Genomic DNA, 19,839 nt, shown 5'->3' with positions numbered 1-19,839 from the left:
ACCTAGATAATGTGCTCAGACATTGTGACGAGTCAGATAACTACCTGTCAGAGCAACTGAAAATAACAGTTACACACACAAACCTGACTTTTAAAGACAAACAAGAGATTTTTCAGCATAATGAGACTTTATTGAATGTTTGAAATGTCCATTTGTTTTTCCTTCTTCAAAAATTGTTCATTTATAAAAATGTTCTGTGGGTTGAAACATGACAATGGAATGTTTCACACATGATAAAAAACGGAATCCACATGAACAAGTTACTCATTGTAACAGCTTAGAAAAACGGTAGTGTTTAGCACCACATTTATGAGAACAATTTCCCCAACACATTTGAATTTCTTTTCTTTATAAGAAAAACTGAGGCATTTCGATTTAACTTGGTCTAGTGCAATTGGATAATACCTGTGGTTGACTGTAACAACTTTGTAAAGTTTTAATGGGAAAGGACGTACAGTGTGGATTATTGCCTTTGCCTATCTCTGTATATTTTGAAATGTGGACCTTTTTCACTGTTCTCCCAGGACCTTTTACAGAGTGTGCTTGTCAAAGAGGTATTCTCCCATAGCACCGGTCGTTTCAGACGCAGTGATGCGGGTGAGACTGCCAATGTAGTCGCCCAGCTTCTTGATGGTGTCATGGCTGTCGACGAGGAAGTGCTGCTCGAGGAAGTCACACAGCTACAAGAGAAGTTAGATGAGTAAGTGGTAAAATAATTCATACTATGACACTTGCAAATATTCTAGACCAAATATACTTCTTGTGTTAATAGCACAAGAATTATATTTAGATATTTAAAAAACTAAACAAAAATCCCAGACATACATGGGGATCAGTATGGCTGCCAGCTCTGCGGTGCACATCAAGGATACGTGTATTTAAGGTTTTCTGATATTCCAGGGAAAAGGTCATTGCATCCAGACCGCCCTTCCAGTCTTCTTTACTTGGTTTCTAGAACAAAATGTTGACACTTTATTGGAGGAAGAAGAAGAAAAAAAAAAAAAAAAAAAAAAAAAAAAGTAGTGTGTACCAACAAATACACCCATCTCAACAACATCTTTAAAAGGACACCCATAACATTTGGGACGTACAGAGATGTTCTGAAGCAAAATTCGTCCGCCTCTCATGTTCTGGTATTCCAGCAGCTTCTCAGCCTGTTCCCTCTCTTTGGCTGAACGCTCCAGGAAAAAACTGGAGAAGTTTGGCAAAGCAACATCATCCCTGTCGAAATACATACCCTAAAAAAGAGAAACAAAAGAAAACAATGATATCTAGAAATATATAGTACAGATTATGAGACATACAGGCACTATACTGCTAGGTATTAGTGTTACAATTACAAGAATCATACCAGGGCAAGGTAGGCGTAGGATGCATTTAACTTCAGGTTGATCAGTTTGTTGACATCTCCTTCAGTTTCTGCATGAAAGTTTTGTTTCACCGCAGACTGCATGTCTACAACACAGAAAAAGAAAGCAACGAATGCAGCTAGTGTTGTGCTTAAAAGACAGAAAGAACAATAGAGACAAGTGCCAACAATGAGTGATTTCTCCTTCGTGTTAGAAGTAAGCCCAAAAGAAAGTTAAATATCGCCTACCGCCTCTTCCTCGGGTTCAAACTAGCAAAGACGTTCCGTGCGAAATGCGCTCGTTTTAGCGAAGCACGTATTTATCAGCCAGCAACACATTGCAACTGATATTTAAGAGCTCAGAGAAACACCTGCCCCACTGCCGCCGTGTGTCATCAAACGATTGGGTTCAGGTGGTTGTTACGTTAGTACATGTTATTAAGACTGTTGCTCGGTTAAACACCACTTTTTGTACCCACTTAAACAAGAAATACCTGCTGATGCTATCAGGGTGCAGTTTAGCTAACTTTAGCTACGTTTGCAGCAATTTAGTGCTTGTTAATATACCGTAAGATACGCCAGACTATGAATAAAGTTTTATAAATCTATTCCGGGTCAATGTCACCCTACCATTTTGTTACCTACCTTTTATTGTGACACCAACGTGACCGCAATGTCACTATCTTCCCAGCACAAAATTGTTTATTGTTTACGCCACAAGTAGCGTCCGGTTCTGCTTCTTCGTCGTCGTTGTATGGCAGAGATACACTGAAGTGCAGCGCCGCCCCTGTGGTCGGAATGATTCCTGCAGAGGCTTTAACCTGAGCACAATGGAAGAGAGAGAGGGAGCGAGAGAGAGAAAGCAGAAGTTATTATAATTTTTTTTATACAAATACTTCATGGCTTGAGGTTTTTTCTATACGTCTGTTCTACACTTCCTGTCTTTATTTTTTAAAAAATTTTCCCTTCTCTGTACACTTTACAACTTTACAACTTCTATTTTTATGTTTCCCCATTCTTTCATTGCTGCAAACCACTGTATTGAAACGGGACACGTCTCTTTTTGGATTATTTATATACAGTTGTGTTATTCCATGCACCTGGCATATTTTTCTGGCTTTCCTTTTATTACAGCTTTACTTTTGTTTTCACCAGATTATTTGTTTTCTTAATATACCCCTGCACAGTACACTGCAATTGATTCCCTGGCATCCAAACACACCAAACATGTAGTTAAGCTAATATGCTAAGTGTTTTCTTTGTCCCAGTTCCCCTTGTCTTGTGTCTCTCTGTTTCAGCTTGGGCCTGGGTGCTGATTCAACAATGGTTAAAGTACAGGTTGGAGTACTAATCTGGGTATCTCTGTCTAGTTAGATTTCCACCAAGAATAGTTGCATTAGAGGTGGTTCTCTCACGGACATCCAAGACTGCAGCAACAGATCAGTCACACATTCCAGCAGCTAGCAATTTTGTGTTGGACAACTTCAGTTAGTCACAGCGTGGTGGCACTGAGAAAAGTGTTGTACACACATTGTTTTTTGTGTTCTGAGAACAATGGCTTGAGAGTGCTTTAAACTGAACTGACGTCTAAACTGTACAAGTGAGTATATTTGTTTTCTGTAAATCAATTACCAATATAATCACCGGCTAAAACAATTAAAGATAGTAAACATATTTCACAACATTAAACATGCATTGCTCCCCCCCCCCCCCCCCCCCCCCCACACACACACACAGTTAAGGCTAGAGTTCTGATAAATGCGTTTGTGGTTTTAGGAGCCATAATATATGCTATTTATTACTTTACCATGGCAACTATCTCTTCCAGTTACTGGAACAAGGGATGTGGTTTGAAAATATTTCCCGATTCTCTTTTAGGATGTGATTTGAACAAGGAAGATGAGCAAGGTTCTAGTACTTTCTGTGAAGCTGTTCCAGTGCAGCTTTGATCCCTACACTGAGGGAGATTAGCGCTTTTCACTGATGTGTTTGATGGTAGTCTTCACCATCATCATGAAAACTTTATCCTCCTGCAGTGAAACAAAGGCCAGCATATAAGTGTTCACACAGAGAGGTAAAAAGTTGCATCTATTGTATGCGGCTATAGGGCTGAAAGATTTGAGAAGTAGATTCAGTGAGGCTTGTCACGATAGCATATGCAGGTGACACATTTATTGCCATTCAAACTATTGTAACAGAAGAGGCTGCTCTAATTGTGGTATAAGAGCTCTGCCACCACTTATATTAAAGGAAAGCTGCAGAATGTGGTTTGCAAAAGCGTCATGAAACTCAAGCACCATGCTAAACAGAAGCGCATTTGTTTTTAAGACTTTCACAAGTCTTAATAACATGCAAATGATTGTGCTGAAAGCTCCCTACATAATAAAATACTGTTATTTAACTATGAATAGTCAATGCATGCACTTGTTTAAAAAGAGCTATCTTTATCCTCAGTATAACACGGAAGCTCAAAAATTGAAATGACTCCATATTAACAGATGAGGAAAACTATTATCATTTATGAATCCTAACTTCCCCATCATGTTTCCACAGTGGACAACAATTTTCTTTGAAATATCAGCACTTTTATTGAGCGCTACTCAAAATATGACACCATAAAGACTGTTGTGACTTTGTGCGCAGTTAACAGTATGAGGGTAAGTTTCTGTTCGCAGTTCCTTATTGAGATCAACCACAAGGAAGCTATAAATATCACAACTTTCTGAGACAGTGCTAAGACACAAGAAGGAGATCCACTCTGCTGTGAAAGCAATCAGCGGAGGAACCTAAACAGTGATTTTACTTAAAACCTTAAAAAAAACTGGAAATTCTTAAAATAAAACAACACAAATATTATTTATTCAAAGTAGCAGTTCACAACTTTACCTGTGATCATAAACAAAAACGTCTCATCTTTTATTTGCCCATAATAAAGGCACACAAGCGGCCACAAGCATGAACAGATAAATAGCAGCTGATATGCAGCAATTACCTCCAATAAACATGTAAGAGAGGCAAATGCTCTTGATTGACGTACCTTTGACAAGCAGCACAGCATGACCGTTAATAAGGAAGTAACAGGCGGGGCAAAGGTCTCTGTAGTTGTACAAGGCCAGAAAGGAGAAGCAGTTATTTACTTAGTCACTTGCCAATATGAAAAGGGACCAGAGGTTACGAGAGGAGGATGTAGCTAAGAATTAAAAGTCAACAACTTTGAATTAAAGTTATCATAGTGCAGGTCAGAGACATTCTTTGCCAAGCTTAAGTGTGTTTTTTGTCAACATACCAGCAGAGGTGCTGAAAATAGCAGCTACAAGGTTATCCTGGGAAAACAAAGGAATTGAACAAGTTCAAAGTATGTGTGCCAGTTAGGAGTCCTGAAGACGATGAAGCTTTTATCCCTTATCTCAGACCACTTGTTGCTCTGTGTCTTCCTGAGTCTACTCTGGGTAAGTTTTTTTTTTACCTTTCACTTTGATGGTGATCAGATAGCGAAGCTCAGTGTAGGTTACCCTCGACAAAAGGAAACAGTGCAGTCAAAACCACAGTGAAGCCTAAATGCATGACATGCTTCATTATGTATTTGAAACACTATAGTTATGTTTTGTGAAATACTGGTTTGTACAGAAATACAAGAACAACAAAATCTTGTTAAACGGCATGAAAATTCTGGACTTTTCCAGATTTTGAAACATGAATTTATTCCTTCTTTGCGACACCGATCTGTTTCCTCTGAGAACAAAAAGAGCATGAAAGAAGAAAATTCAACAATATCTTAAACACTTACATGGTGCAGTGCTCATGATTTAATCAAATCAGATGTGGAATTTTAAAGAGTGTGTCCGAGGAGAAATGTGTTAGATATTTCATAGGCCAGTAACTGTAAGTAACTGTAGCTATAATATACAATATAATAATACATATGATTTGCATTTTTAGTCAAAGCAAACACTTAATTAATAGATTTTTTGCCAGCTCTGTGATTTTTATGTTATAGATGTTGCTAGTTGTAGAAGCTGACACATAAAATGCTAAAATAATTTGACACTGACTTATTTGTTTCCTGCACATTATTTTTTTTATTTTTAGTGAAAGTTTTTGTTCTTATAAAGCAGAATGCTCAGAGGATATCTCGAAGTATTACTGTTCACATAATGTTTATGATATAATGTAGATGTGAAATTAAAAGCAGCAAACATCGCTCTGTGACTCTGCCACAGACTCGTGTTAACTGGGTATTCAATGGTGATTTTTTTTCACAGATTTTAGATTCTGTATTTTTTACTCTTTTTCTGCTTTTAGGGCACAACTGACTCCACTAGAACGATCACATCATCAGCTCCAGATAATGTTGACAGAGTGGATGTGACCACACAAAATGAGAACCGTATAACTCTGACCTGGAACAAGGTTAAGAACATCCCAACATACATCCTGCAATATGGTAATATAAGAGAAGATATTAGTAAAACTGAAGAAGGACCCATAGTACATGTGGTCACTTCTCTGACTGCTGGGACAAACTACATATTCACTCTCTTCACCACGTCTGATGGACTCAACAGCAGTGGATACAGATTCAGTGCTGTGACAGGTTAGTGAGCACTGAATAAAACATTCAGTCTAATTAAAACATAAACAAAATACAAGATGTTGTTGGGAACATTGTTTTAGTTTCTTTTGTGTGTGTTTTTCTATTCTAGCTCCTCGTAATGCTGAAGAATTCGAGGCCGTTGGTCAAAATGAGACCAGCATAAATCTGCAATGGAAAACAGTCTCCAACAGTGACAGTTATCTACTTGTGTTTAATGAAAGAGAGATCAGCATTAGTAATTCTGAAAAAGAATACAGAGTGTCAGACTTGACCAGTGGAACCAGATACACTTTCACTCTCTTCACTGTGTTTGGAAATGTCAGAAGCAGTGGAGTAAACTGCATCGCAGTCACTGGTAAGATATATTTTCTCTAACATAGACAGATAAACCAGGATGGACCGGCTCATTAGTACTTGAAACTTTAGCTGATGGAGAGTTGTTGTTTTTTTTTGTGTGTTTTTTTTTAATCAAAGCCACTTTCCTCTGTTATCTTTAGCTCCACAAAGTGTTAATAATGTGACTGTGGTGCATCAAAATGAGATGAGTATACCACTGGAGTGGAACAAGGTTAAAAACATCCCAGAATACATCCTACAGAATAATAACATAAACATTTGTCAAATTTTCCAATTTGAATATGTCAAATACTAACCCGACCTATAATCCTAGACTGCTTACTGCTAACCTGTTGGAGGTTAACAGATTAAAAACATCTAAAACAGTCATAGTCCTTTAAAATGTTCCACAGTTGATGCTCCTCTACAACATGAACAAGAGCAGAGCTCTATAATGATGTTTAAGGTTTCTCAGAAACAGAAGAGTGTAGCTCACCTAATATTTTGGAAAATGACTGATAAAAATACTGAAACTGAAGCCTCGCTCCATGTTTCTGTGTCTGACAGAAAATGTTGTTACAGTTTCTTGTTTGTGCGTTTTTCTATTCTAGCTCCTCGTAATGCTGATGACTTTAAGAAAAATGGACAAGATGAGACCAGCATAAATCTGGGGTGGAAAACAGTCCCCAACATCGACAAATACATTCTTGCGTTTAATGAAAGAGAGATCAACATTAGTAATTCTGAAAAAGAATACAGAGTGTCAGACTTGACCAGTGGAACCAGATACAATTTCACTCTCTTCACTGTGTTTGATAATGTCAGAAGCAGTGGAGTAAACTGCATCGCAGTTACTGGTGAGATGTAATTTCTCTAACATAGATAGATAAACCAGGATGGACCGGCTCATTAGTACTTGAAACTTTAGCTGATGGAGAGTTGTTGTTGTTTTTTGTGTGTGTTTTTTGTTTGTTTGTTTGTTTATCAAAACCGCTTTCCTCTGTTATCTTTAGCTCCACAAAGTGTTAATAATGTGACTGTGGTGCATCAAAATGAGACCAGCATAACTCTGGGATGGAAAACAGTCCCCAACATCAACAATTATATTCTTGTGTTTAATGAAAGAGAGATCAGCATTAGTAATTCTGAAAAAGAATACAGAGTGTTAAATTTGACCAGTGGAACCAGATACACTTTCACTCTCTTCACTGTGTTTGGAAATGTCAGAAGCAGTGGAGTAAACTGCATCGCAGTCACTGGTAAGATATATTTTCTCTAACATAGATAGATAAACCAGGATGGACCGGCTCATTAGTACTTGAAACTTTAGCTGATGGAGAGTTGTTGTTGTTTTTTGTGTGTGTTTTTTGTTTGTTTGTTTGTTTATCAAAACCGCTTTCCTCTGTTATCTTTAGCTCCACAAAGTGTTAATAATGTGACTGTGGTGCATCAAAATGAGACCAGCATAACTCTGGGATGGAAAACAGTCCCCAACATCAACAATTATATTCTTGTGTTTAATGAAAGAGAGATCAGCATTAGTAATTCTGAAAAAGAATACAGAGTGTTAAATTTGACCAGTGGAACCAGATACACTTTCACTCTCTTCACTGTGTTTGGAAATGTCAGAAGCAGTGGAGTAAACTGCATCGCAGTCACTGGTAAGATATATTTTCTCTAACATAGACAGATAAACCAGGATGGACCGGCTCATTAGTACTTGAAACTTTAGCTGATGGAGAGTTGTTGTTTTTTTTTGTGTGTTTTTTTTTAATCAAAGCCACTTTCCTCTGTTATCTTTAGCTCTACAAAGTGTTAATAATGTGACTGTGGTGCATCAAAATGAGATGAGTATACCACTGGAGTGGAACAAGGTTAAAAACATCCCAGAATACATCCTACAGAATAATAACATAAACATTTGTCAAATTTTCCAATTTGAATATGTCAAATACTAACCCGACCTATAATCCTAGACTGCTTACTGCTAACCTGTTGGAGGTTAACAGATTAAAAACATCTAAAACAGTCATAGTCCTTTAAAATGTTCCACAGTTGATGCTCCTCTACAACATGAACAAGGGCAGAGCTCTATAATGATGTTTAAGGTTTCTCAGAAACAGAAGAGTGTAGCTCACCTAATATTTTTCAGAAGGACTGATAAAAATACTGAAACTGAAGCCTCGCTCCATGTTTCTGTGTCTGACAGAAAATGTTGTTACAGTTTCTTGTTTGTGCGTTTTTCTATTCTAGCTCCTCGTAATGCTGACGACTTTAAGAAAAATGGACAAGATGAGACCAGCATAACTCTGGGGTGGAAAACAGTCCCTAACATCGACAAATACATTCTTGCGTTTAATGAAAGAGAGATCAACATTAGTAATTCTGAAAAAGAATACAGAGTGTCAGACTTGACCAGTGGAACCAGATACACTTTCACTCTCTTCACTGTGTTTGGAAATGTCAGAAGCAGTGGAGTAAACTGCATCGCAGTCACTGGTAAGATATATTTTCTCTAACATAGACAGATAAACCAGGATGGACCGGCTCATTAGTACTTGAAACTTTAGCTGATGGAGAGTTGTTGTTTTTTTTTAATCAAAGCCACTTTCCTCTGTTATCTTTAGCTCCACAAAGTGTTAATAATGTGACTGTGGTGCATCAAAATGAGATGAGTATACCACTGGAGTGGAACAAGGTTAAAAACATCCCAGAATACATCCTACAGAATAATAACATAAACATTTGTCAAATTTTCCAACTTGAATATGTCAAATACTAACCCGACCTATAATCCTAGACTGCTTACTGCTAACCTGTTGGAGGTTAACAGATTAAAAACATCTAAAACAGTCATAGTCCTTTAAAATGTTCCACAGTTGATGCTCCTCTACAACATGAACAAGAGCAGAGCTCTATAATGATGTTTAAGGTTTCTCAGAAACAGAAGAGTGTAGCTCACCTAATATTTTGGAAAATGACTGATAAAAATACTGAAACTGAAGCCTCGCTCCATGTTTCTGTGTCTGACAGAAAATGTTGTTACAGTTTCTTGTTTGTGCGTTTTTCTATTCTAGCTCCTCGTAATGCTGACGACTTTAAGAAAAATGGACAAGATGAGACCAGCATAAATCTGGGGTGGAAAACAGTCCCCAACATCGACAAATACATTCTTGCATTTAATGAAAGAGAGATCAACATTAGTAATTCTGAAAAAGAATACAGAGTGTTAAATTTGACCAGTGGAACCAGATACAATTTCACTCTCTTCACTGTGTTTGGAAATGTCAGAAGCAGTGGAGTAAACTGCACCGCAGTCACTGGTAAGATATATTTTCTCTAACATAGACAGATAAACCAGGATGGACCGGCTCATTAGTACTTGAAACTTTAGCTGATGGAGAGTTGTTGTTTATTTGTGTGGTTTTTTTTGTTTGTTTGTTTATCAAAGCCACTTTCCTCTGTTATCTTTAGCTCCACAAAGTGTTAATAATGTGACTGTGGTGCATCAAAATGAGATGAGTATACCACTGGAGTGGAACAAGGTTAAAAACATCCCAGAATACATCCTACAGAATAATAACATAAACATTTGTCAAATTTTCCAACTTGAATATGTCAAATACTAACCCGACCTATAATCCTAGACTGCTTACTGCTAACCTGTTGGAGGTTAACAGATTAAAAACATCTAAAACAGTCATAGTCCTTTAAAATGTTCCACAGTTGATGCTCCTCTACAACATGAACAAGAGCAGAGCTCTATAATGATGTTTAAGGTTTCTCAGAAACAGAAGAGTGTAGCTCACCTAATATTTTGGAAAATGACTGATAAAAATACTGAAACTGAAGCCTCGCTCCATGTTTCTGTTTCTGACAGAAAATGTTGTTACAGTTTCTTGTTTGTGCGTTTTTCTATTCTAGCTCCTCGTAATGCTGATGACTTTAAGAAAAATGGACAAGATGAGACCAGCATAACTCTGGAGTGGAAAACAGTCCCCAACATCGACAAATACATTCTTGCATTTAATGAAAGAGAGATCAACATTAGTAATTCTGAAAAAGAATACAGAGTGTTAAATTTGACCAGTGGAACCAGATACAATTTCACTCTCTTCACTGTGTTTGGAAATGTCAGAAGCAGTGGAGTAAACTGCACCGCAGTCACTGGTAAGATATATTTTCTCTAACATAGACAGATAAACCAGGATGGACCGGCTCATTAGTACTTGAAACTTTAGCTGATGGAGAGTTGTTGTTTTTTTTTTGTGTGTGTTTTTTTGTTTGTTTGTTTATCAAAACCGCTTTCCTCTGTTATCTTTAGCTCCACAAAGTGTTAATAATGTGACTGTGGTGCATCAAAATGAGACCAGCATAACTCTGGGATGGAAAACAGTCCCCAACATCAACAATTATATTCTTGTGTTTAATGAAAGAGAGATCAACATTAGTAATTCTGAAAAAGAATACAGAGTGTTAAATTTGACCAGTGGAACCAGATACAATTTCACTCTCTTCACTGTGTTTGGAAATGTCAGAAGCAGTGGAGTAAACTGCATCGCAGTCACTGGTGAGATGTAATTTCTCTATATTTTCTCATTTTTTGGGGGAACATGCTTATATACTAGCTTCTCGTAACATAAACATTTGTTAAATTTTCCTATTTTTGTCTGATGTACATTTATAACATTAGACAGGGAACATTAGAATTTGAAATTTAACTTTTATACTTTCTAAAGGCTTAGGAAACATAAATGGTTACTTAAGGATGAAACATTGTGAATCAGACTTTGTAAAATTGTCTTTATTTCATCTTTAGCTCCTGATATAATATATTTAAATGGACAATATAAGTCCAAGTCGATATTCTATATTTTCCTTCTGGCCTGCAGTGCCATTTATTCATCCTGGCTCCACCCACCAACCATATCTCTGTGAAGAAGGAAGTGTGCATCTAACCCTGATGATAGGCTTGTGCTTGTGATAGAGCAGCAAATATGGATAATGTGCTCTTAGCGAGCAGCATGCTTAATTATTATATTTTATACAATAATTATCTAATTATTATATTATTAGTACACACTATTTATTTATTTAATTTTGACTGATCTGATCACCTGATTGGAAACATACATTGATGCTGAGCCATTTAGCTCACACACCTACTCAGACTTAAGTATGTAAAAGCTTGTGTTAACTGAACTAGCTCTATGCTCCTGTATGTTACACAGTCACATGTAGCTATTTCATTTTAAAAGAAAAAGATGAACAAATTCCACTTCTGAGTTTTGTTTGTGTTTTTTCAGTTCCACCAGTGGTGCCTTGGATCAGTGTGACTGAACGAGTTGCTAACAGCATAACTCTAGAGTGGGAGAACATGAATAAAGCCTGGCAATACGAGCTTCAAATCAATGGTGATGTGTCAGATAGTGTGTCAGACAGGTCCTCAGATACAATCAGAAAAGTAGTGACATCTCTTCAGCCTGGATCACAGTATGATTTCAGCTTAACCACAGTGTTCGCTGGACTCAGGAGCACTCCTTATACGAATTTCACTGTAACAGGTAAAAAAATTATCTCTGTTAGACTTTTTATAACTTTTTCTTGTCTCTTTTCAATGAGTTGTGTAAAAAAGAAGAAGCAGGTTCATGCATATAACTGTTTTCTCCTCTATTTCAGCCATAGACTGTGCCAGTGCAGACTGGAAAGTTACCAACTCATCAATCAAAGCAAAGATTGAAGGCTTGTTCTCGAACGGAAGCGCCTATAATGGATCTAACATTCATGTCAGTGATGGACGTGAAAATGTGTCGTTTACTGGACTTTACCCTGGTGCCACCTATAATATCTCTCTTGTCTATGAAAAGTCTTCCAGAGTTTTCCTGCAGTGTGAACACAAATTAACAATTCGTGAGTACAACAGAAACCATTTGAAGGACTAGCATATTTTTAATCTGTAAATTAGTTTTTAAGATCATAAAGTATTCACTCATATTGGTTACAGAAAGGTTATCTGTGAATTTATTTAATTTAATTTTTAATTTTTAGTTTTCACCCTTGCATTCAATTTTTAATCTTAAAAAAGTTTATTGCAGAAAAATAATTTTGTTAACATACCTACATACCACAGGTTAACACAGTTACATAATATGATTCAGTATTAATATATGAGCTTTAACTAACTATCATTTTATTACTAACTGAAGAATTCATTCTGATGAATTAGCTCAAGAAATTAAAAAGGTTAAAACAGAAAATGAGTAATTCTTTCAATATCTAATGTGTCAATGTTGAGGTCTTTATTTTCTAGTTTTTATATGAAAATCCCAAAAATTATAATAAACTTTTTAAACTGTAGGGTACTGCTTTGAATTAAAAGTAAAGCAAATAATCTTTCTATTTGAGAACAAATTTTAAAATGATGCACTTTTCATAGACTCTGTTTTATAGTATAAAAAGTTTAATTATACTCACTGTAAGTCATATATTTTCTGCTTTAGTTGTGACTGTAAAACCTTTTTCTTGTTTTACTCAGTTCCTCCTAATCTAAATGCTCACTGTGAGTACTGGGCAGCTGGATACTCTTTTCTTATTAAATGGACAGTTCCAGAGGGCGAGTGGACCAATGCGGAGGTGAATGTGGCTGGAAAGACTCACACAGTAGCTAGTCCTGAAACTGAGATCATAATCAATGGATCCCAACCTGCCAAAAAATATAAGGTGTCTGTAACTTCACTGTCTGGGGTGAGGAGTTCTGAACCGCATGTGTTTTACTGCCAAACTGATCCAAGGGGTGAGTAAAAGTAACTACATTACCATGTTACTGCTTGTAATCATAACAACATACAGTATTTTCAACTTTGACTTGATTACAAATCGTTTCATTTCACTCAAGTGTAAAATAAAGCTCTAAACTTTTTAACTTTGTTGCATTTTAACTATGCTTTTGCTCCCTTTAGGAGTTATTGCAGGGTCTGTATTTGGTGTGCTTCTTTTTGGTCTCCTGGTCGCTCTGGTTGTCTTAATTTTCCTCAAAAGACCAGATATTATTAGGTGGGTCTCAATTCACTGACAAGAATAAAGTAAATTAAATCAAGACATTTATCATATTTAATGTTTTGATCCTGCAGCAGAAAGAAGTCTTCATTCATTGGTGGATCCAAAGTACCAAACACACAGAGCAAGTAAGTGGTTTTTTTACAATGACAATTACCCACAATGAAGAAAAAACATTAATTAAGGCAAAATTAATGAATACGTTTGAGAGACGACCATTAATGGCAAGTACTATTGTATAATCTGTATTATTTCATTAGGTCAAAACAAAGCTAAGATTAATTCTACTTTTTTTATGTTTTATTTATTTATGTATTTATTTATTTCTTTTTAGATCTATTCCCTCTGCAAAGTTTCCGGACCACTTCCATCAGCTGAGTTTGGACGAGAACAGAGGCTTCAGCGAGGAATATGAGGTGCATAAAAAGATCAAGATTTTTTTTCCTCTTCTGCTTCTGTGTGTTCCTGTTTTTGTGTCTTTACTGTTTTATTTCTTACCATTTTATTCGTTTTACGATGGCCAGTATCTCAGTTTCATGCTTTGTTATCTGCTACGTTCATGCAGTGCCTCGCTCCTGTTGGAACAGACCAGACACGAAAGACTGCTATTCTACCTGAAAACAAAGCGAAGAATCGTTTCAATAACGTCTTGCCATGTGAGTCTCTCCTCTGACTGTTGAACCGTGCTGTTGTGAGCTCAGTCTAGCAGTCTATGTCAGGACTACTGGAGGTGCACTGGAGTTAAATCACCTGTTTTCTCATATTAGATGACTGGTGTCGTGTGAAGCTAACTACATCAGATCCTGATGGAATTTCAGACTATATCAATGCCAATTACATGCCGGTAAGTGTTACATTAAGATAAAGTTCAGTGAAGATCTCTTTATAACTACACCATACAGAAAGCATATAAACAAGCACCTTTGTGCGATTTCATGAGCTTTCTTTTTTCATTTCTAGAACGAGCAGAAGATATACAAGCTAAATTAGTCTACATATTAACTTTGTCCACTGCTTTTCAGGGCTACAGCAGTAACAGAGAGTACATTGCCACTCAGGGCCCTCTGCCCGCTACTGTTAATGATTTCTGGAGAATGATTTGGGAACAAAGAGTTAAGAGGATCGTTATGGTAACCAACTGCATTGAAGGAGGGCGGGTAAGTCTTCAGGAAAATCTTAAAATGTTTTATTGATAGTCTTTCATGGAAGTTGTTGTCAGGAGGAAACATACTGGTCACTTCACAAAGAACAGATCAAGATCTATGATTAAAATACATTTTGTATGTGTATTTTTTTTGCTTTTTGCTCATTTTTCTAGACCAAGTGTGAACAATACTGGCCTGCAGACAGCAAGTCATGCCTTTATGGAGAGCTGTTGGTCACCATGAGATCTGAGCAACAGGAGACCAACTGGACGCTGAGAGAATTCAACCTGAAAGATGTATAAAAACTTACTTATATCTTCTGAGTGTGTGTGTAGATGGTACTAAGTAAGGCTAGAAAACATGAATAGAAAACATTGAAGGCTTTAGCTGTTAATGTTGCTTTTAAAAGAATAATGGTTGATTGATAATTGCTGTGTATCAAGACATATACATAAAGTAACTGTATATGGATATTTTCGCTTCACAGAGAAAAACCTCAGAAGAACGGACAGTTAAACATTTCCACTTTACTGCCTGGCCTGATCATGGAGTCCCAGAGTGCACAGAGGTCCTGATCCAGTTCAGAGGACTGATGAGACAGCACATAGAGAGAGAAGGGGGCAAAGCACCAACTGTGGTTCACTGCAGGTATGAAATAAGTGTTTCCTTTTACATGGGTGCAGGGTTGCTTTTATACAATATCCACCCAGCTAGTGTGTCTGTTGTGACAGAACAGTTTGTTCAGGTTTTGTGTTTTCTAATCTGTTTTTCTTTCTGTTGTTATGTCTTGTTTTCAGCTCACTTTAGTTTCATTTTGCATTAACTAGTTTCACTTTGGTTTTTACTGTTTGGAAATGTTCCGTTTTATTGAAGCTTTAATTAGTTTCTGTGGGTTTTTTATGATTAGAACATTGAGGGTATTTGTCAGGGGTATATTTTTAAAAGTTTTGAACAGATATTACACTAAAAATGGCAAACACATGCATCAAAGCCTCACTGTGATGACAACTTTGACCAAAGACATTTCCTCAATAGGGAGGAACAGTATTGCACATTATAGTTTTTCACTTTTTTCAAAAGTCCAATTCTGCATTTTAACAGTTTTCACATCTACTTGTAGGTTCTAGTTTAGTTTTTGTTAACTACAATAACTTTGGCACAGACACAGTGACGAGAGCTTTCTATGTGACCTTAAAAACCTTTTGCTATATTATTATTACGCTTGTGTCTCTCTTAGTGCTGGAGTCGGGAGAACTGGCACTATCATTTCCCTGGATGTGCTGCTTCAGCAGTTGGAGAAAGAACAAGCAGTCGGCATCAATGCCTTCGTACACAAGATGAGACTGAGCCGACCGTACATGGTGCAGACGGAGGTAACTGTGTTAAACTGCTTCTGATTGAGCCACTACTTCCTTAATTAGCTAACCGTGTATTTCTTTATAGTCACAGCTGGTGAAACAACAAACAGACAGCACTTTATTCATCATAAGATATGCAGTTGTTTTTTTGTTTGTTTGTTTTTTAAATTGGGGTCATCATTTTTGATCATTTCATCTTAAAATATGAGTTTGAAAAGGAATTTTTTCTATTGTTCAACTTTTCAGAACAAGGCAGACTTTGTAGGTATTACCAACAGATGCCTGCTTAAAATATATTTAATGCCCAGTTTGTTAATTGCACTTGTTAAGTAGTAATTTAGACAGCAAAACACTTGATTGAAATGTTATTATAGTCCTGTTCGTGACATTAGAGCCAGCATTTCTCTCTAAGGGTCTATGTCTACATCTTTTTAAGTAAGTGAGCTGAAAATTTGTTTTCATAAAACAAAGCTTTATTGGATCTTTTTGTTTGAGAAAAAAAAAGAAATGCTTTATTGTGAAACTGTTTAGCAATGTTGCCTGCAAGAAACTATCATAATCTCCCCTGGCAGAAGTTCTGCATTTCAAATGACCAACAACTTCTGGTATTTCCTTTTCAGTCTCAGTACGTTTTTCTGCACCAGTGCATCATGGACAGTCTGCAACCAAAAGACACGAATGAAGAGAACATTTATGAGAACACATACGAGAACGCAGATATGATATACGTCAATGCCACTGCCCTCCAAGAGCTCCGTCGGCAAAACGCAAATGCGTAGTGTCAACCCTGCACTCAATCTTTTATGCACTTAATGAAAAACTATTTGTCTATAAGCAATATGTTGGTTTTAAACGTAATAATACAAACTATTACATCTTAACTATTTCTGTAAATGCATTGCACACTTCAGATCTTATTCAGTTTGCATCTCTTCTAAATATGTAATATTATTATTTTTGTTGTCAGTTTTTATGTGAGAAAATAGCACTCTGATGACTTGAAAATGTTTAAAAAATGAATTTATTAAAATAAGTACAAAACAAAGGAATAATTGCAAGAAATATAATATTTCACATTCACAGAAATATAAAAGCTGAGTTTTGGTGTCAGTGTGTCATTGATCCTCTTTCATAGACCAGAAACAACCCTTTATGCATCTTCTTCTGTGACGTTGCTACCTGAGGGGTCCTGACTGCTGGACACAGCAGAGAATTTACTATCAATAACTTCCTGTCTGGCTTTGAGGGCCTCCTGTTTGATCTCTACTGGCCCTGACTGCTGCTTGCCAGGATATAGCGGCTCAGCTTTACCAGCGTCAGGTGGGGGAGGGACAGAGAACTTTTTAGCGATGTTGTGCAGCACACTGCATGCTTTGATAATGTTAGACTGTTTGTTAAGTGAGCCTTCTTGTGCAAAACCAAGTTGCATCAGACACTTGAAACGCCTTTTCATGGAATCCAGTGTCGTCTGCATGACATCGAGGATCTTTGCGTGGGCCTCGTTGAAGCGGATCTCGTTGTTGTTCGCGGGCAGTGATACAGGAGTCAAGATGTGCTTGCTTAAGTAGTAGCCTTTCCCACCTTCAAATGAAACAAAAGAAAATGCAGTGAATATCAGAGCAGGAGAGCATCTCTGAACAATGTGGACCACACAGGTGCCACTCTATTGAGAGCCATTCTCGGAATACTTTGATCCCTGATTACAAACTGAGAATCTTCTAAATGCCAGAGCCCAGATCTAAATATTGATGCTGACTATGTTCTCCCTTTATGACCACAGTGTACCCATCTTCTAGTGACTCCTTTAGACAAGATAGTCGCCATGTCACAAAGCTCAATTCATGTAAAACTGGTTTCTTGAGCATGAAAATGAGCTCCCTGTACTGAAATGGCCTCCACAACTCAAAGTGAGAATCACAGTGGGGAAGAAAGAACTTTGAACGTGAGATGTTAATGCTAGATATGCTGGTCTAAGTATTTCACAACTGTCTGCTGGGATTTCCTCACACAAGCGCTGGAGTTTACATATAATGGTAGGAAAAAGAAAATATCCAGTGAGCAGCAGTTCCCTGGCAGCAAACAGCTTATAATGTTAGAGGTCAGAGAAAAATGGCCAGACTGCTTTGATCTGCTAGGAAGGCAAAAGTAACCACGATTGAGGTATGCAGAAGGTCATCTGTGAAAACACCTGAAGCCAATGGGCTACTACAGCAGAAGACCACAATGGGTGCGACAGTCGTCAGCTAAAAACAGGAAACTGAGGCCACAGTTTGCACTGGCTCATCGAAACTGGACGACAGAAGAATGGGATGTGGTGATCAGGGAGATTCCCGTTATGGATGTGCAGCTGACAAATCTGCAGCAATCTGATATGAATCAAGAAACCTTGACCAAAATCTCTGATGAAATTTTCCAGCACCCTGTTGAATCTAGGTCATGAATAATAACGTAATAATGCATTAATAACATGCCCAGTAAGTTTATGTGTAAGAAGTTAAAACACTATTTTATTTGTGTTTTATGTAAATAGAATGAAATATTCCAGCGAAATCAACTGTTTGCCAAGAAGTTAATACTTTTGCCAACTGTCAATGTAGCCTTTTTCAGGGAATAGAAACACTAAAGAGCAGGTTTGTTCTTTCTGGGAATAACTGCCTTGCATTCATTGCCTTAACTTATATCTGTATCTTTGCATCCCTCATACACCTTTACTTAATCAAGGGATCTTTACACCTTTCTGGAAGGGTTATTGCTGGGTGACCCAAGTAGGCGAGGTGCAGAATTTCGGGTAGTTTAGATGATGGGGTGGGGTCTTCCTGGGCGTCTTCTTGTTGCTAGGCAACCAGTCATCGTCAGACGCAAACAGATGATAGTTTTGTAGGTTTTTATGCTTGACTTGATACCTCACTGTGCTTTCACTCCAGTTTACATTTCTAAATAAACATTTGCACAAGAGGTCATCACTGCTCTTACCAATCAACCAGAACGGGCTGAGCAGGTCCTCTTGCATTTCCCTTCCTTTAAAGGAGGAGTCCCACATCTCTTGCTCAAACGTGCCACCAACACAGCACTTTTCAACACTCAGTATGTTGCCGTCGCAGTCGCATATGATCTGGCTTACAACCGATGTGTAACCAAGGGCATTGATAAAAGACCTGAAAGCGTCCTTTTCATATGGAGATGCTCTGATCTTGAAGTGCGCAGGAGCCAAGACGCCCAGCACGTTTGGGATTTCGCAGAATTTCTCTATCTTTAAGGCGACATTAGTTCTGGCGTCCAGGGTTAGCGGGAAAGAGATGAATACATCGGACATCCCTGCTATGACTCCCGAGATTGTACCGACCACAGTCGTGGGGCAGTCCGTCTGCCTCAGTCCGGCTTTCTGCAGCACGGCAGTGGTGGAGACCCCATGTGCGTAATAATTGAGCGCCACCATGACCATCTCGTCCACGAGCAGCTGAGATTTCTTGGGGGCGGCGTCCTTCATGCGGATGCGGACGGCGTCTGCGATGAACAGGATGCAGGGTCTGCTCAGGTGGAACAACTGAAAAAGAGCTTCATCGTCGAAAGTGTCAAAACAGCTCGAAGCTCCGCATTCTGCCTCGTTTTGTGCCAGGAGCTCCTCCTGGACCGCATGCCACACAGGCACGGCGAAAGCCATTAGTCTTTACTCCGAAGTATTTAAACAAGCAAAGATCCCCCACGGAGTGCCCGAAATCGTTCCCAAACAACGTCTTCTTCTCCTTTGGCTTGGCAGACTGGACGCTGGGCGGCGTGCTGCTGCCCTCTGCTGTTCACTTGTGTCCCTGTGTCGACAGCGCTCTCTGTGTTGTTACATATTGCAGGATTATGCGGACACTCGCCCAATTTCGTAATCTTGTTCCGGTTATGCACGTTGATTAAAGCGCAACAACAAATCTCCTGGTTGCCTGGTGTTTGTTTAACGTTTAGGCTAAAGCGATCCGTTATCGCCACCTAGTGGACAGCAATAAAAAATATTTG

At 38.0% G+C, this 19,839-nt stretch overlaps 3 protein-coding genes across 4 annotated transcripts; 1 reads left to right on the top strand and 2 right to left on the bottom strand.

Moving 5' to 3' along the window:
- Positions 1 to 108: 108 nt before the first annotated feature.
- On the bottom strand, positions 109 to 2,122 carry LOC146702990 (ferritin, middle subunit). Of its 2 annotated transcripts, none has more exons than XM_085466129.1 (5): positions 1,994 to 2,122; positions 1,352 to 1,455; positions 1,092 to 1,238; positions 826 to 951; positions 109 to 680 (listed from the first exon to the last, which is right to left on the bottom strand). In XM_085466129.1, exons 2-5 carry the CDS (start codon positions 1,451 to 1,453, stop codon positions 531 to 533), a joined length of 525 nt encoding a protein of 174 aa, XP_085322255.1. In that variant the 5' UTR covers positions 1,454 to 1,455; positions 1,994 to 2,122; the 3' UTR covers positions 109 to 530. The 2 variants fall into 2 exon arrangements, with proteins under 2 accessions (XP_085322255.1, XP_085322256.1); XM_085466130.1 differs by lacking the exon at positions 1,994 to 2,122 and adding an exon at positions 1,598 to 1,968.
- Positions 2,123 to 4,445: 2,323 nt separating this feature from the next.
- LOC146702989 (receptor-type tyrosine-protein phosphatase H-like) lies at positions 4,446 to 16,947 on the top strand. The gene is made up of 23 exons (XM_085466134.1): positions 4,446 to 4,797; positions 5,651 to 5,942; positions 6,052 to 6,297; positions 6,890 to 7,135; positions 7,292 to 7,537; positions 7,694 to 7,939; positions 8,532 to 8,777; positions 9,356 to 9,601; positions 10,203 to 10,448; positions 10,603 to 10,848; positions 11,585 to 11,842; positions 11,958 to 12,188; positions 12,814 to 13,071; positions 13,238 to 13,331; positions 13,409 to 13,462; positions 13,669 to 13,750; positions 13,900 to 13,990; positions 14,102 to 14,178; positions 14,357 to 14,491; positions 14,653 to 14,775; positions 14,967 to 15,127; positions 15,717 to 15,852; positions 16,458 to 16,947. Exons 1-23 carry the CDS (start codon positions 4,735 to 4,737, stop codon positions 16,614 to 16,616), a joined length of 4,182 nt encoding a protein of 1,393 aa, XP_085322260.1. The 5' UTR covers positions 4,446 to 4,734; the 3' UTR covers positions 16,617 to 16,947.
- On the bottom strand, positions 16,841 to 19,772 carry LOC146702988 (putative nuclease HARBI1). Its single transcript, XM_085466108.1, has 2 exons — positions 18,811 to 19,772; positions 16,841 to 17,418 (listed from the first exon to the last, which is right to left on the bottom strand). The coding sequence occupies exons 1-2, from the start codon at positions 19,496 to 19,498 to the stop codon at positions 16,988 to 16,990; spliced, it is 1,119 nt and encodes a 372-aa protein (XP_085322234.1). The 5' UTR covers positions 19,499 to 19,772; the 3' UTR covers positions 16,841 to 16,987.
- Positions 19,773 to 19,839: the final 67 nt, after the last annotated feature.

The sequence above is a fragment of the Copadichromis virginalis genome, linkage group LG8 (assembly GCF_057382275.1).
Source record: "Copadichromis virginalis isolate Kocher_CV1m ecotype Utaka linkage group LG8, C_Virginalis_male_GT1.1, whole genome shotgun sequence".
Classification (NCBI taxonomy): domain Eukaryota; kingdom Metazoa; phylum Chordata; class Actinopteri; order Cichliformes; family Cichlidae; genus Copadichromis; species Copadichromis virginalis.
The sequence above is the reverse complement of the archived record's forward strand: the minus strand, read 5'-3'. Positions and strand labels throughout refer to the sequence as shown.

Coding starts and splice junctions, on each gene's coding strand:
- LOC146702990 (XM_085466129.1), bottom strand. CDS start 1,453: ATGCAGTCTGCGGTGAAACAAAACTTTCATGCAGAAACTGAAGGAGAT. Junction 952..1,091: donor TTTTGCTTCAGAACATCTCT/GTACGTCCCAAA, acceptor ATTTTGTTCTAG/AAACCAAGTAAAGAAGACTG. Junction 681..825: donor GCAGCCATACTGATCCCCAT/GTATGTCTGGGA, acceptor CTTCTCTTGTAG/CTGTGTGACTTCCTCGAGCA.
- LOC146702989 (XM_085466134.1), top strand. CDS start 4,735: ATGAAGCTTTTATCCCTTATCTCAGACCACTTGTTGCTCTGTGTCTTC. Junction 5,943..6,051: donor CAGATTCAGTGCTGTGACAG/GTTAGTGAGCAC, acceptor TTTCTATTCTAG/CTCCTCGTAATGCTGAAGAA. Junction 13,751..13,899: donor GCTTCAGCGAGGAATATGAG/GTGCATAAAAAG, acceptor ACGTTCATGCAG/TGCCTCGCTCCTGTTGGAAC.
- LOC146702988 (XM_085466108.1), bottom strand. CDS start 19,498: ATGGCTTTCGCCGTGCCTGTGTGGCATGCGGTCCAGGAGGAGCTCCTG. Junction 17,419..18,810: donor CAGCCCGTTCTGGTTGATTG/GTAAGAGCAGTG, acceptor TTTCATTTGAAG/GTGGGAAAGGCTACTACTTA.